This window comes from Nicotiana tabacum, chromosome 20 (genome assembly GCF_000715075.1).
Source record: "Nicotiana tabacum cultivar K326 chromosome 20, ASM71507v2, whole genome shotgun sequence".
In the NCBI taxonomy this organism is placed as follows: Eukaryota; Viridiplantae; Streptophyta; class Magnoliopsida; order Solanales; family Solanaceae; genus Nicotiana; species Nicotiana tabacum.
This window is the reverse complement of record NC_134099.1, coordinates 128,170,433-128,182,848: the sequence shown is the minus strand read 5'-3', so window position 1 is coordinate 128,182,848 and position 12,416 is coordinate 128,170,433. Positions and strand designations below refer to the sequence as shown.

General features: G+C 40.9%; 1 protein-coding gene across 1 annotated transcript; it reads left to right on the top strand.

Moving 5' to 3' along the window:
* Window positions 1-11,270: 11,270 nt before the first annotated feature.
* On the top strand, window positions 11,271-12,160 carry LOC142174534 (uncharacterized). Its single transcript, XM_075240345.1, has 2 exons — window positions 11,271-11,777; window positions 12,095-12,160. Exons 1-2 carry the CDS (start codon window positions 11,271-11,273, stop codon window positions 12,158-12,160), a joined length of 573 nt encoding a protein of 190 aa, XP_075096446.1.
* The last annotated feature ends 256 nt before the right edge of the window (window positions 12,161-12,416 follow it).

Genomic DNA, 12,416 nt, shown 5'->3' with positions numbered 1-12,416 from the left:
GCAAAAGTTGAGGAAATTCAAAACTGATATGTGCGTGAAGATTAAAGAAGAAATTACCAAACAGTTGGATGCAAAGGTTATCCGGGTCACCCGATATCTTGTTTGGTTGGCTAATGTCGTGCCTGTGCCGAAGAAGGATGGCAACATCAGAGTATGCGTCGATTACCGCAATCTCAACAAAGCAAGTCCGGAGGATAACTTCCCACTACCCAATATCCACATTTTGATCGATAATTGTGCCAAGCGCAAGATTAGATCTTTTGTGGATTGCTATGCCGGGTATCATCAGATTCTAATGGATGAAGAAGATGCAGAAAAGACGGCGTTCATCACGCCATGGGAAACTTATTTCTACCGGGTAATGCCATTTGGTTTGAAGAATGTTGGGGCAACTTATATGAGGGCGATGACTACTGTATTTCATGATATTATACATAAGGAGATTGAGGAATACGTAGATGATGTGATCATAAAATCAAAACATCAGGACGACCACGTCGAGGATTTGAGGAAATTCTTTCAGAGGCTTCGCAGGTACAACCTCAAGCTTAACCCCTCCAAGTGTGCATTTGGTGTTCCATCCGGAAAACTGTTAGGATTCATAGTCAGTCGGCGAGGCATCGAGTTAGACCCATCAAAGATCAAAGCCATACAAGAATTGCCCCCTCGGAGGAACAAAACTGAAGTGATGAGTCTGTTAGGAAGGTTGAACTACACTAACAGGTTTATTGCTCAGCTCATGACAACTTGTGAGCCTATTCTCAAGTTGTTGAGGAAGGACATTGCGATCAAGTGGACTGATGAGTGTTAAGAATCATTTGATAAGATAAAAGGTTACTTGACAAACCCACCTGTGCTGGTTCCGCCAGAACCAGGGAGACCTTTGATTCTTTACTTGACAGTCTTGGAAAATTCATTTGGTTGTGTACTGGGGCAGCATGACGTCACCGGCAGGAAAGAACAATCCATCTATTATCTTAGCAAGAAGTTCACAGCTTATGAGGTTAAGTACACTCACCTTGAAAGGACATGTTGCGCCCTAACTTGGGTGGCACAGAAATTGAAACATTACTTGTCATCCTACACTACCTACCTCATTTCGCGTTTGGATCCATTGAAGTATATCTTTCAAAAGCCTATGCCGACAGGAAGACTTGCAAAATGGCAGATTTTGCTCACAGAGTTTGACATAATCTATGTGACTCGGACTGCGATGAAAGCCCAAGCATTGGCTGATCATTTGGCCGAGAACCCGGTTGATGAAGAGTATGAGCCACTGAGGACTTATTTTCCTGATGAAGAGGTGATGCGTATTGATGAACTAGAACAGGCTGAAAAACCAGGTTGGAAACTTTTCTTTGATGGGGTTGCTAACATGAAAGGAGTCGGAATAGGAGTTGTGCTTATTTCTGAAATAGGGTATCACTATCCTGTTATGGCTCAGCTTCGGTTTTATTGCACCAATAATATGGTTGAATACGAGGCATGCATTTTGGGTTTGAGGCTAGCTGCAGACATGAATGTCCAGGAAGTTCTGGTCTTGGGAGACTCGGATCTTCTGGTGCACCAAATTCAAGGATAATGGGAAATGTGAGATCTGAAGCTCATACCATACCGACAATGCTTGCATGATCTTTGTCAACGGTTTAGATCAGTGGAGTTCAGGCATATTCCAGGGGTCCATAATGAGGTCGCGGATGCTTTGGCTACCCTAGCGTCAATGTTGCACCATCCGGACAAAGCCTATGTCGATCCTTTGCACATTCAAGTACGAGATCAACATGTTTACTGCAACATGATTGAAGAAGAATTGGATGGCGAACCATGGTTCCATGATATCAAAGAATACATCAGAATGAGAATATACCTAGTGCAAGCCACGGGGGATCAAAAGAGAACAATTCGACGGTTGGCAAGCGGATTTTTCTTGAGTGGAGGAGTTTTGTACAAAAGAACACCAGACCTGGGATTGTTAAGATGCATAGATGCTAGACAAGCTACGTCTGTCATGTCCGAAGTACATTCAGGAGTCTACGGACCACATATGAGCGGATATGTGTTGGCAAAGAAAATTCTCCAAGCAGGTTATTATTAGATCACCATGGAGCGAGATTGTATTAGTTTTGTGCGCAAATGTCATCAGTGCCAGATACACAGAGATTTGATTCATTCTCTGCCATCGGAATTACACACAATGTCAGCGCCATGGCCCTTCGTCGCTTGGGGCATGGATATTATTGGACCAATTGAGCCAGCAGCATCCAACGTGTATAGGTTCATTCTGGTAGTCATTGATTATTTCACCAAATGGGTTGAGGCCAAGACTTTCAAGTCTGTGACCAAGAAAGCAGTGATCGATTTTGTTCACTCACATATCATCTGTCGATTTGGAATCCCGAAGGTGATCATCACAGATAACGGTGCTACTCTTAACAGCAATTTGATGAAAGAGGTATGTCAACAGTTTAAGATTACACACCGCAATTCCACCCCATATCGTCCCAAGGCGAATGGAGCAGTTGAGGCAGCCAACAAAAACATAAAGAAGATACTTCGGAAAATGGTAGAAGGTTCTAGGTAGTGGCATGAAAAATTACCATTTGTGTTGTTGGGTTATCGCACTACTGTCCGTACTTCAGTAGGGGCAACTCCTTATTTGTTGATATATGGAACTGAAGCCGTAATACCTTCGGAAGTTGAAATCTCGTCCCTTCGGATTGTCGCTGAGGCTGAGATTGATGATGATGAGTGGGTCAAAACCCGTCTGGAGCAGTTGAACTTGATTGATGAAAAAAGATTGTTAGCTGTGTGTCATGGCCAGTTATATCAAAAGATAATGGCAAGAGCATACAACAAAAAGGTGCGTCCCCGGAAGTTTGAGGTGAGCCAGCAAGTGCTGAAACGCATCCTTCCACATCAGGCCGAAGCAAAAGTCAAGTTCGCCCCGAATTGGCAAAGGCCATTCATTGTAACCAGAGTATTGTCCAATGGTGCTTTATATTTAACAGATATCGAAGGAAAATTCATAGACATGGCTATCAATTCTGATGCAGTAAAAAGATATTATGTATGATTTTTTTGGTATAATTGTTGATTGTTTGTATTTGGCATTATTTTGAAGATTGAAATGATGAAGGCAATTTGTTTTACTATCTAAACACTTTACCCTTTGTTCCCCTTTTTTGAGCCTTATTTATTTCTTTCATACCCCTCTTTTGGAATCAATAACGAAAAAGAGAGAAAAAGAAATAAAAGAAAAAGAGAAAAGAAAAGAAGTGAAAAAATATAACAACAAGGAAATTCAGGTGTGAACTACGTTTGACTTGATCCCTGTTAAGGGTACGTAGGCAGCTTTACGGCTCGGTCATAGTAAAATAAAAGTCAAAAGATCCCCAAGCAAGAAACTGGGGCAAAGGTTGTATTTGTAATAAGAAATGTGATTCCAAAAGTTGGAATTTTAAACCCATGTCAAAATTATTTTGAGCCTTTGATATTCTTTCTTTCTAATCCCATCCAAAAGCCCACATTATGGTCCAAAGGAAGACCTTCTGATCAGTTTTCGAGAGATGACAAGTCGAGCAAATAGAGTGATTCATATCAGGGTAATACTCCGGTCCAAGCAGGGAAAATGAGAGAGTCTTATTGGTGAAAACCTTCACAGGAACCATAAGGCAACAGAAGTTGAGAGAAATAAAATGAGAGAGTCTTATTGGTGAAAACCTTCACAGGCACCATAAGGCGACGGAAATTGAGAGAAATAAAATGAGAGAGTCTTATCGGTGAAAACCTTCACATGCACCATAAGGCGACGGGAGTTGAGAGAAACGAGAGGGTCTTATTAGTGAAAATCCCTCGAAGGGAACTATAAGGTGACAAGGAATTAAAAAGGGGCAAACGAGATAAGCTTGATGGAAAGGATCCGTCGAGACATCAAGTAGAATAAAGATGTTGTTTCGGCAAAAGAAGATGGGTTGCGAGACCTTTGAAATGCAAAGTAGGTACATTAGAAAGATTGATTGATGTAAATAGACTAAGTTGATTAATCCAAAAATGCACGACATGACCATTGGGATCGGTTATACCATTCAGATAAGTTATTTTCTCTTCGAACAATTGTTCAGAAAGATTTTTCTTGTCCTATCTTTTGAAGTCATCATTTTCCGTTTCTTTTTTATCAGTAGTAGTTTGTTTTTAAGAAGGATTTTTAGGGCTAACTACCAGTTGCCAACATGGTGCAAGGTAAATGGGAATAAGACAGGCAAGGATAATGTGATGGGACGAGAAAGACGTCGTTGTAAGACCAAATGATGGATTGGTCTAAGATTTTGGGACAATGTGGAGCAAAGGTGGAAAACAACGGTTGAGAAGTTGGTGAATACAGAATCATCAAGAAGGTCGGAAGTTATCGGCCAAGTTTAAAGATGGTCGAATGACGCAGAGCATGGAAAGGAGCGAAAGGGAAAACCGTCCCCAGCAGGAGCATCCCCATATTTTAAACTAACAAATTCTCTTTGATTTTAAGCAGGGACAGGAAATGTTATTGAGGACGGAAAGACAGGCCACAAGAAAGATCGTCAAACTGGGGCAGAAAATTTTCTTTCATTTTGAAAATTTTCTGGAAGTCAGGTACCCACTTGGGGAAGAAGGAAGATAACACGAGTTGGGAGAAAAGTGGCATCCCCAGCAGTTTTCGGAAGAAGGCAAAACAAGTTTTAAAGAAAGCAATTTCGGGAAAAAGATAACACAAGTCTTAAGGGAATTAGTTCGAGAGGAAGGAAAACACCAGCTTTAAGGGAAGTAGACTTTGAAGGAGGAAAATAACATATTTTTTTAAAGAAACACCGGAGTTATCCCCGGCAGTTTCAGAGGAATGAAACACCAATTTTGGGGAAGCAGTTCTGAAAGAAGAAAATTCAAGTTAGAAATGGTTCAGGCGGCAGGAAGGAACAATGGCAATAGAATGCATTTTTAAGTCATAATAGAAGTCAGGAGCCCGCCTGGAGAATGGATGTGTTATATTTTAAGAAGTTGTTGACGTCATGAGCCCGCCTGGAGAATGGAGGTGTTATGTTTTTAAGAAGTTGTTGAAGTCAGGAACCCGCCTGGAGAATGGAGGTTGTTATATTTTCAAGTTGTAGTCGAAGTCAGGAGCCCGCCTGGATAATAGAGGTATTATCTTTTTAAGTCATAATAGAAGTCAGGATCTCGCCTGGAGAATGGAGGTGTTATGTTTTTAAGAAGTTGTTGAAGTCAGGAGCCCGCCTGGAGAATGGAGGTTGTTATATTTTCAAGTTGCAGTTGAAGTCAGGAGCCCGCCTGGATAATGGAGGTATTATCTTTTTAAGTCATAATAAAAGTCAGGAGCCCACCTGGAGAATGGAGGTGTTATGTTTTTAAGAAGTTGTTGAAGTCAGGAGACCGCCTGGAGAATGGAGGTTGTTATATTTTCAAGTTGTAGCCGAAGTCAGGAGCCCGCCTGGATAATGGAGGTATTATCTTTTTAAGTCGTAGTAGAAGTCAGGAGCCCACCCGGAGGGCGGAGGGTTACAATAAAAATCCCCAGCATAAACTCAAGTGCAGAAGTCAAAAGAGAGGCAACAATGGTCAAAGAAAAATAATTCGCGTGTCGGAGGAGAAACAATTCAAATTTCACAAGAAAGAAAGAAACATCAGAGGAAATACAAGCCAACAAGAAAGCAAAGCAACAAGAGCAAGTTTGAAGATCTAGATAAGATTTTGTAATTCATAGACTACAGTTTAGTCTAACTTCTTGTTATCTTCTAGAATGGTGTAATACGGAGGTTAGTAAGTGGCGGCAGCAGCAACTACAGTAGTAATAGTAAAACCACAGCTCCGTGGTAGTCCCAGCTACCAAAACTTCCCGAACTACATTGACCTGATTTCCTTTTAGCCAGGGATATGTAGGAAACCTTTGAAGCAGAGATTCGGTCAAATCTTTCAAAAATGCTTCACACGGAGTAGCCGAACGGGCAAAAATCGCTCGTATCCGCTCACTTTATCTTGGCACGGAAACTCTTCGTGTTTCCGGACAAAGAGGGGCAGCTGTGAGCACGTGATTTTTTCCCTACGAGAACTACTCCCAAAAATTCAAAATAAAATAGTTTTGTGTTGTTTGTGATTTATTTGTATTTTGTCTGTGCATGTTTATTTCTACTTTAATTAAGAAAAATACAAAAATATGTGTTGCATGTGCATTTAGGATTTAATTTTAAAATTAGGAATTAATTAAACAATATTTGGATTTGCGAGAATGAAAATCACAAAAATATTTACTTGGCATTTTTTTGGCGTTTAATGTCAAATTGTGTGGTTTTATTTTAATTGGTATTTAATTGTGTGTGATGATTGTTATCAGGAATTAATTGGTATTTTTAATTTGGTTTATAGTTAAAGTTAGGATTTTAGTTTTGAAAAATAAATTAAAAAGGTAAATAAAGTAAAAGAGGAAAAATAAAAATAAAAAAGCAAAAGAAATCGACCAGGCCCATAAACCAGCCCAATTCGACACCCCTGTACCCGGTCCAGTTGATCTGGCAAACGACTGCCCAAACGACGTCGTTTCTGTCACGCTCAGTCTGGACCATTGATCTCAATCCATCAACGGCCAAGATCATCTCTCCCTTACCCGTTCCTATACTCGCCCCGACCCCATTACTACTAAACGACCCCGTTTGGCTTAAGTGAATTAATCTGAACCGTTGGTTCCCATCATCCAATGACCCAGATTAATCAACTAATTTTTGATAAACCAAACACCCCCCACTCGTCTCTTCAGATACCAAAACACACACCACCCCTACCATCGTGCTCTGCCCACCGGAAATCGCCTCACGGCAGTTCCGGTGGTCCAAACAGCCCTAAAATTACACCACAGCCTCCCCACGACGTCCTCTTTCCAAATCCCGAATCAGTTTTCTTCGAATCAGTACCATATGCTTCGAATCTTCAATCGAAGATCAGTCCCAAAACACTAGTTCGTCCATTTGACCCCAAAGTTACACCACTGAACCACCTAGCTACCCTCGTCCCAAATCCCACCCCAGTTCTGTCTGAATCTTGTTAGAGCCTTTCGAATTTCAAATCGAAGGCAAACCCTAAAAGAACCAAACTTCAGACTGTGTACGAAGTTAAAAATTTGAGGTTTTAACCGACTTTAGTCGAGTGTTCTCAGTCGAGAACACTCGATTAAGGTCCGTTTTGGCTTTAAAATTTCAAGACGAAATGTCGACTGAAACGGATTGAGTTTGGTCTGAAATTTCGAGGTATTTCTTTTGTTTTCCCTTTTCTTTTGTTGTTGTTTTATTTTGACTGATTAATTAGTTATTTTTGTCAAGTAGTTCTTCCTCCTCTTTCGAACCTTTTTCTTGGTCTAGTTTTCTTCTGTTGATTAACATATGTTATAAATAGTTTCGTCGATTAATCCATTCATGTTTGTAGTTTAGTAGTTCTCGTCAAGTTGTTTGGTGTCGATTGTTTTGTTCTCAGCCTCAGGGCTCCATTCAGTATATCCTCAGTGTTCCTACATTTTGTGTTTAAGGTTAATTTAGAACTATAAGTGTTTGCTGTTATTATTGGTTCGAATTGCTTCATTTTGTGTGATGTTTGGTTCCCTTTTCTTTGTTGTTCATTATTTTTGCATATGAGTTCAGTTTGTTTGTCGATTCAGTGCGTTTATAGTGATTATTCATTTTGCCTAAGTTTAATTTAGAATTGTGAATATAGTTAGTCATTCCCATGTATCTGTGTCAATCATGGTCTGAAATTTGACCTTGGTAGTTTAATATAATTTTTGTTCTGATTCATTGGTCTTTATTTTTTATGCTATTTGATCTGATCTGAGTTCTAGCTTGAACTGCTGATTGAATTTGATGAGTTAAATTGGTTATAGCTGTTGGGGTTGGTACCGATTGAAGGGGGAATTGGGATAGGACAGTAATTTCAGGGATATCAGGAGGGTAATGTAGGGGGTTTAAAATTTTGGCAAATGGTCTTGCTAGGGGCTATCAGTAAAGTACTTAATTAACCATTAATCTAATGTGTTAGTGGAGAACAAAACATAATGGTATGTGGAGGCTTAAAAGGAATTGATTAAAATATAGCATGACCATACCAATTGAATTAAATAATGGCAAGGAACATATAATAATGGGGAATGCACTTGCTGATTTTAGGGACTGAAATAGGCATTAATGATTAAAATAAAAGCACTAGGGTAATGGGGGTAATTAAAGAATTGAAAAGATAAGATGTTAGTGGATTGAGAACTAATGGTATGCCTATTAAAAGAGCTATGAATCAGTCATTGAGGGAGAGGAGTGTTAGAGAAATAGAGATAGTTCTTGGGAGTTTCACCAGTCCTGAAGAAATCGGTTGGTGAGAAAACATTTTAAGCCAGTTCTTCTTTAAGCAATCGGAGAAGTTTGAAAACACTTAAAATACTGGAGAGTCAGTAAGTTTCTGAGGGATCAGTTTGGAGAGTTTTAAGCTTGAAAAGAACAGAGAGAAATACTGAGAAGTCTCATTGTGTCATTGAAATTCTTTTCCTACTTTAGTTATTTCATTTTCCTAATTCAAATACACTAGACTGATCTTGAGTGACTTTGAGTCCAACTGAAATGGTTTCTGATTGAACTTTAGCCTATTGAAAGTTTCAAGTGGTTCTGGTCGTCTCTTTGAGTTCATTTGGTTTGTTTTGGTACTGCTGTGGGTCAATCTTTTGGTTTCTGTTTGGTTCTTGGGTCATTGAATCATTCATGGGTTGAAGAATAGCTGTGTTGTGGCTTTGTAAAATTCCTAATAGTTGTTGACTACCCTGCTGAGCTAACTGCTTCTACTTCATGTTGATTTCTGATTTCCAGGTACACAATTTGAACTCACCTTGATGTAACTGCAGATTTGAATGAAATGAAACCATATTTTAAGAGCCATGCTCGTTTGGAATGCATATGGCTGTATTTGATCATCTGTTGAGTAGTATACATATTTAATTCATCTAATTTGTATTGTATTAAGGACTGTATAATTAGAACCATTTCTGAATTGTTTAGACCAGCTGATTCATACTGGACCGTATTTGGACTGTGAGTATTTGGTTTTCTCAGACTTGTGTGAATACTCTTAGCTAAGCATTCAGTTATACTTATATTCAGTAGAGCAAAGTCTTAACTAGCTAAGGTTAATTCCGGTGATCATTTCAGGTTGCTCCATGAAGTTATTCTAGTAAGTAATATAGTTGCAATAAAGTCATTTTAAGAAGCTATTTCAGTAGTAGTTAAGTTTGATTAAAATACTAGCTGAGTGTTCTAGGGAACATAAAGGATGTAAATAGCCAAACTATGTAATCAGGGTGGTAGTTCGTATACTTGAGGTTACCTCATGAGGAGTATACTCAATCCAGTCTTTGCGTTTAATCTTGTCTGGGGTACGAATTATTAAAAGTGGAAAACTAAAATTTCAGCAAGTGTTTAGTCTTGTTTAAATTGGAGTTGTGGTTCATTTTGTCGAAAAGGGGCTGAGAGCCTATATTTAGGAGGTTTGGGCTTCAACGTGTGAACAAGGTGGCCTAGGTCCTATTTCACATTACATTCGTTTGGACCTGGGCCCAGGCCTGTGAATGGCTTGCCCTTGTGCTTATTTGGGTCTTATTTTTTTTAAAACGGGTTTCTTAAGTCATGTTAATTAATTAGACCCTTTTCTTTATTTCAGAGAGACAAGTAAAAAAAATAAAAAAAATCACCGTAGCTTTTAGGTTTGCCTTTTGAATGATAAAAATGAGATGAGCCTCGCTAAACAAACAGATAAATTACGGGGCCCTCATTAAATGTATATATAAAAATACTTAGATTTCGGGACGGGCCGTTTAGTGAATCTCACGGTTTTTCCCCAAAGTAATAACGCGCTAGTCTCTTTAGGTGCGTATTTTAATAATGTTACCTTCCTAAACTCGGGTGCGCATTTATGTGACCTAAATCCGAATCTCAACGATGTTAAAATATGTCAAAAACCACGGGTGCATTTATGTGACGTGGTTCAAGATTTGTTTTAATGGCGTTGCAATTTTCCTTAGAAATAAATAAAAAGCGGTTGAAGTTAAAATTTGCACATAGATTCAACATGTATTAAAGCCGAATATGACAGTTGAGTGACCGTTCTAGAACCACGGAACTCGGGAATGCCTAACACCTTCTCCCGGGTTAACAGAATTCCTTATCCGGATTTCTAGTTCACAGACTGTAATACAGAGTCAATTTTTTCCTCGATTCGAGATTCAACCGGTGACTTAGGACATCATAAATCTCCCAAGTGGAGACTCTGAATTAAATAAATAAATCCCGTTTCGATTGTCCTTTAATTGGAAAAACTCCCTCTACGCCCTTTTACGGGGGCATAGGTAAAAAAGGAGGTGTGACAGTAGGTATAGTGGTTGTGGTCTGGGATGGAAGAGTAAGGTCATGTCCTCGAGGGGTGTCGGGGTGAGAAGAGGGGTGGGGAAGGGGTTAGTGGATGGGACGAGAGGCAAGAAGGGTAAGGGGAAAGAGGGAGCTCGTAGATTGAGGATCGGATCATGGAACATATGAACGCTGACGGGTAAGTCTACTGAGCTGGCAAAGATTCTCCAGAAGAGAAAGGTTAATATAGCTTGTGTCCAGGAGACTAGGTGGGTAGGGTCGAAGGCGAGGAATGTGGACGAGTATAAGTTGTGGTACTCTGGAGTCGTGAGGGGTAAGAATGGAGTGGGTATCTTGGTGGATAGGGATCTTAGAGAGTCTGTGGTGGAGGTTAGGCGAGTGAATGATAGACTAGTATTTATTAAGTTGGTGATTGGTGAGTGCACCCTCAATGTAGTTAGTGCTTACGCGCCGTAAGCGGGCTTGGATGAGGAGGTTAAGAGGCATTTTTGGACGGGTTTGGACGAGATTGTGCGCAATATTCCACCTACTGAAAGGTTATTTATTGGAGGGGATTTTAATAGCCATATTGGGTCAGCTACTGGTGGTTATGGTGATATGCATGGCAGCTTTGGCCTTGGGGTTAGGAACGGAGGAGGTACTTCGCTGTTAGACTTCGCCAAGGCTTTCGAGCTGGTGATTGCGAACTCGTCTTTTTCGAAGAGGGAGGAGCATCTGGTTACTTTCTAAAGTTTGGTGGTTAAGACTCAGATTGATTACCTTCTCCTCAAAAGGTGTGATAGAGGTTTGTGCAAGGTTATCCCGGGAGAGACCCTCGCGACTCAGCATACGCTTTTAGTGATGGACGTCAGTATTATGATGAAGAGGAAGAATAGGTATGCTCGTAGCCGACCGAGGATTAGATGGGGAGCTTTAACCAAGGATAAAGCCCAGGAGTTGGATGGGAGGTTAGCCGCTATGAGAACTTGGAGGAGTAGTGGGGACGCGAGCACTATGTGGTCAATAACGGCAAACTATGTGAGGAAGGCGATAAGAAAGGTGCTAGGGATATCGAAGGGTTTTTACGGCAGGCACCAAGGCGACTGGTGGTGGAATGATATAGTCCAAGGTAAAGTGGGGGCGAAGAAGGTAGCATACGCGAAGTTGGCAGGGACCACAAGCGAGGAGGAAAGGAGAGCGAATAGAGAGAGGTACAAGGTGGCAAGGAAGGAGGCAAAGCTGGCAGTCATGGAGGCTAAGAATGCAGCGTTTGGCCGCCTATACAAGGAATTGGAGGAGAAAGGCAGGGACAGGAAGTTGTTTCGGTTGGCTAAAGCGAGGGAGAGGAAGGTCCAGGATCTGGACCAAGTAAGGTACATCAAAGATGAGGATGGTAGAGTATTGATGGGAGAGTCCCAGATTAAGCAGAGATGGCAGACGTACTTCTATGGTCTTCTAAACGATGAGGGGGACCGGGATATAGCGCTAGGTGACTTGGGGCATTCAGAGAGTCTCCGAGATTTTAGGTATTGCAGGCGCATTAAGGTGGAGGAGGTCGTGAGGGCTTTGCGCAAGATGAGTAGGGGTAGAACGACCGGGCCAGATGAAATCCCGGTTGAGTTTTGGAAGTGTGTGGGTAGAGCAGGATTGGAGTGGTTGACTGGGTTGTTCAATGTAATTTTTAGGACGAAGAGGATGCCAGAGGAGTGGAGGTCAAGTACAGTGGTACCGTTGTACAAGAACAAAGGTGATATCCAGTGTTGTAACAATTATAGGGGTATCAAGTTACTTAGCCATACCATGAAAGTTTGGGAGAGGGTGGTGGAGGTGAGGGTGAGGAAGACGATGTCTATATCCGACAATCAGTTTGGGTTCATGCCGGGTCGTTCCACTACGGAAGCTATCCACCTTATTAGGAGGTTGGTGGAGCAGTACAGGGATAGGAAGAAGGATCTACACATGGTGTTTATTGACTTGGAGAAAGCGTATGACAAAGTCCCCAGGGAG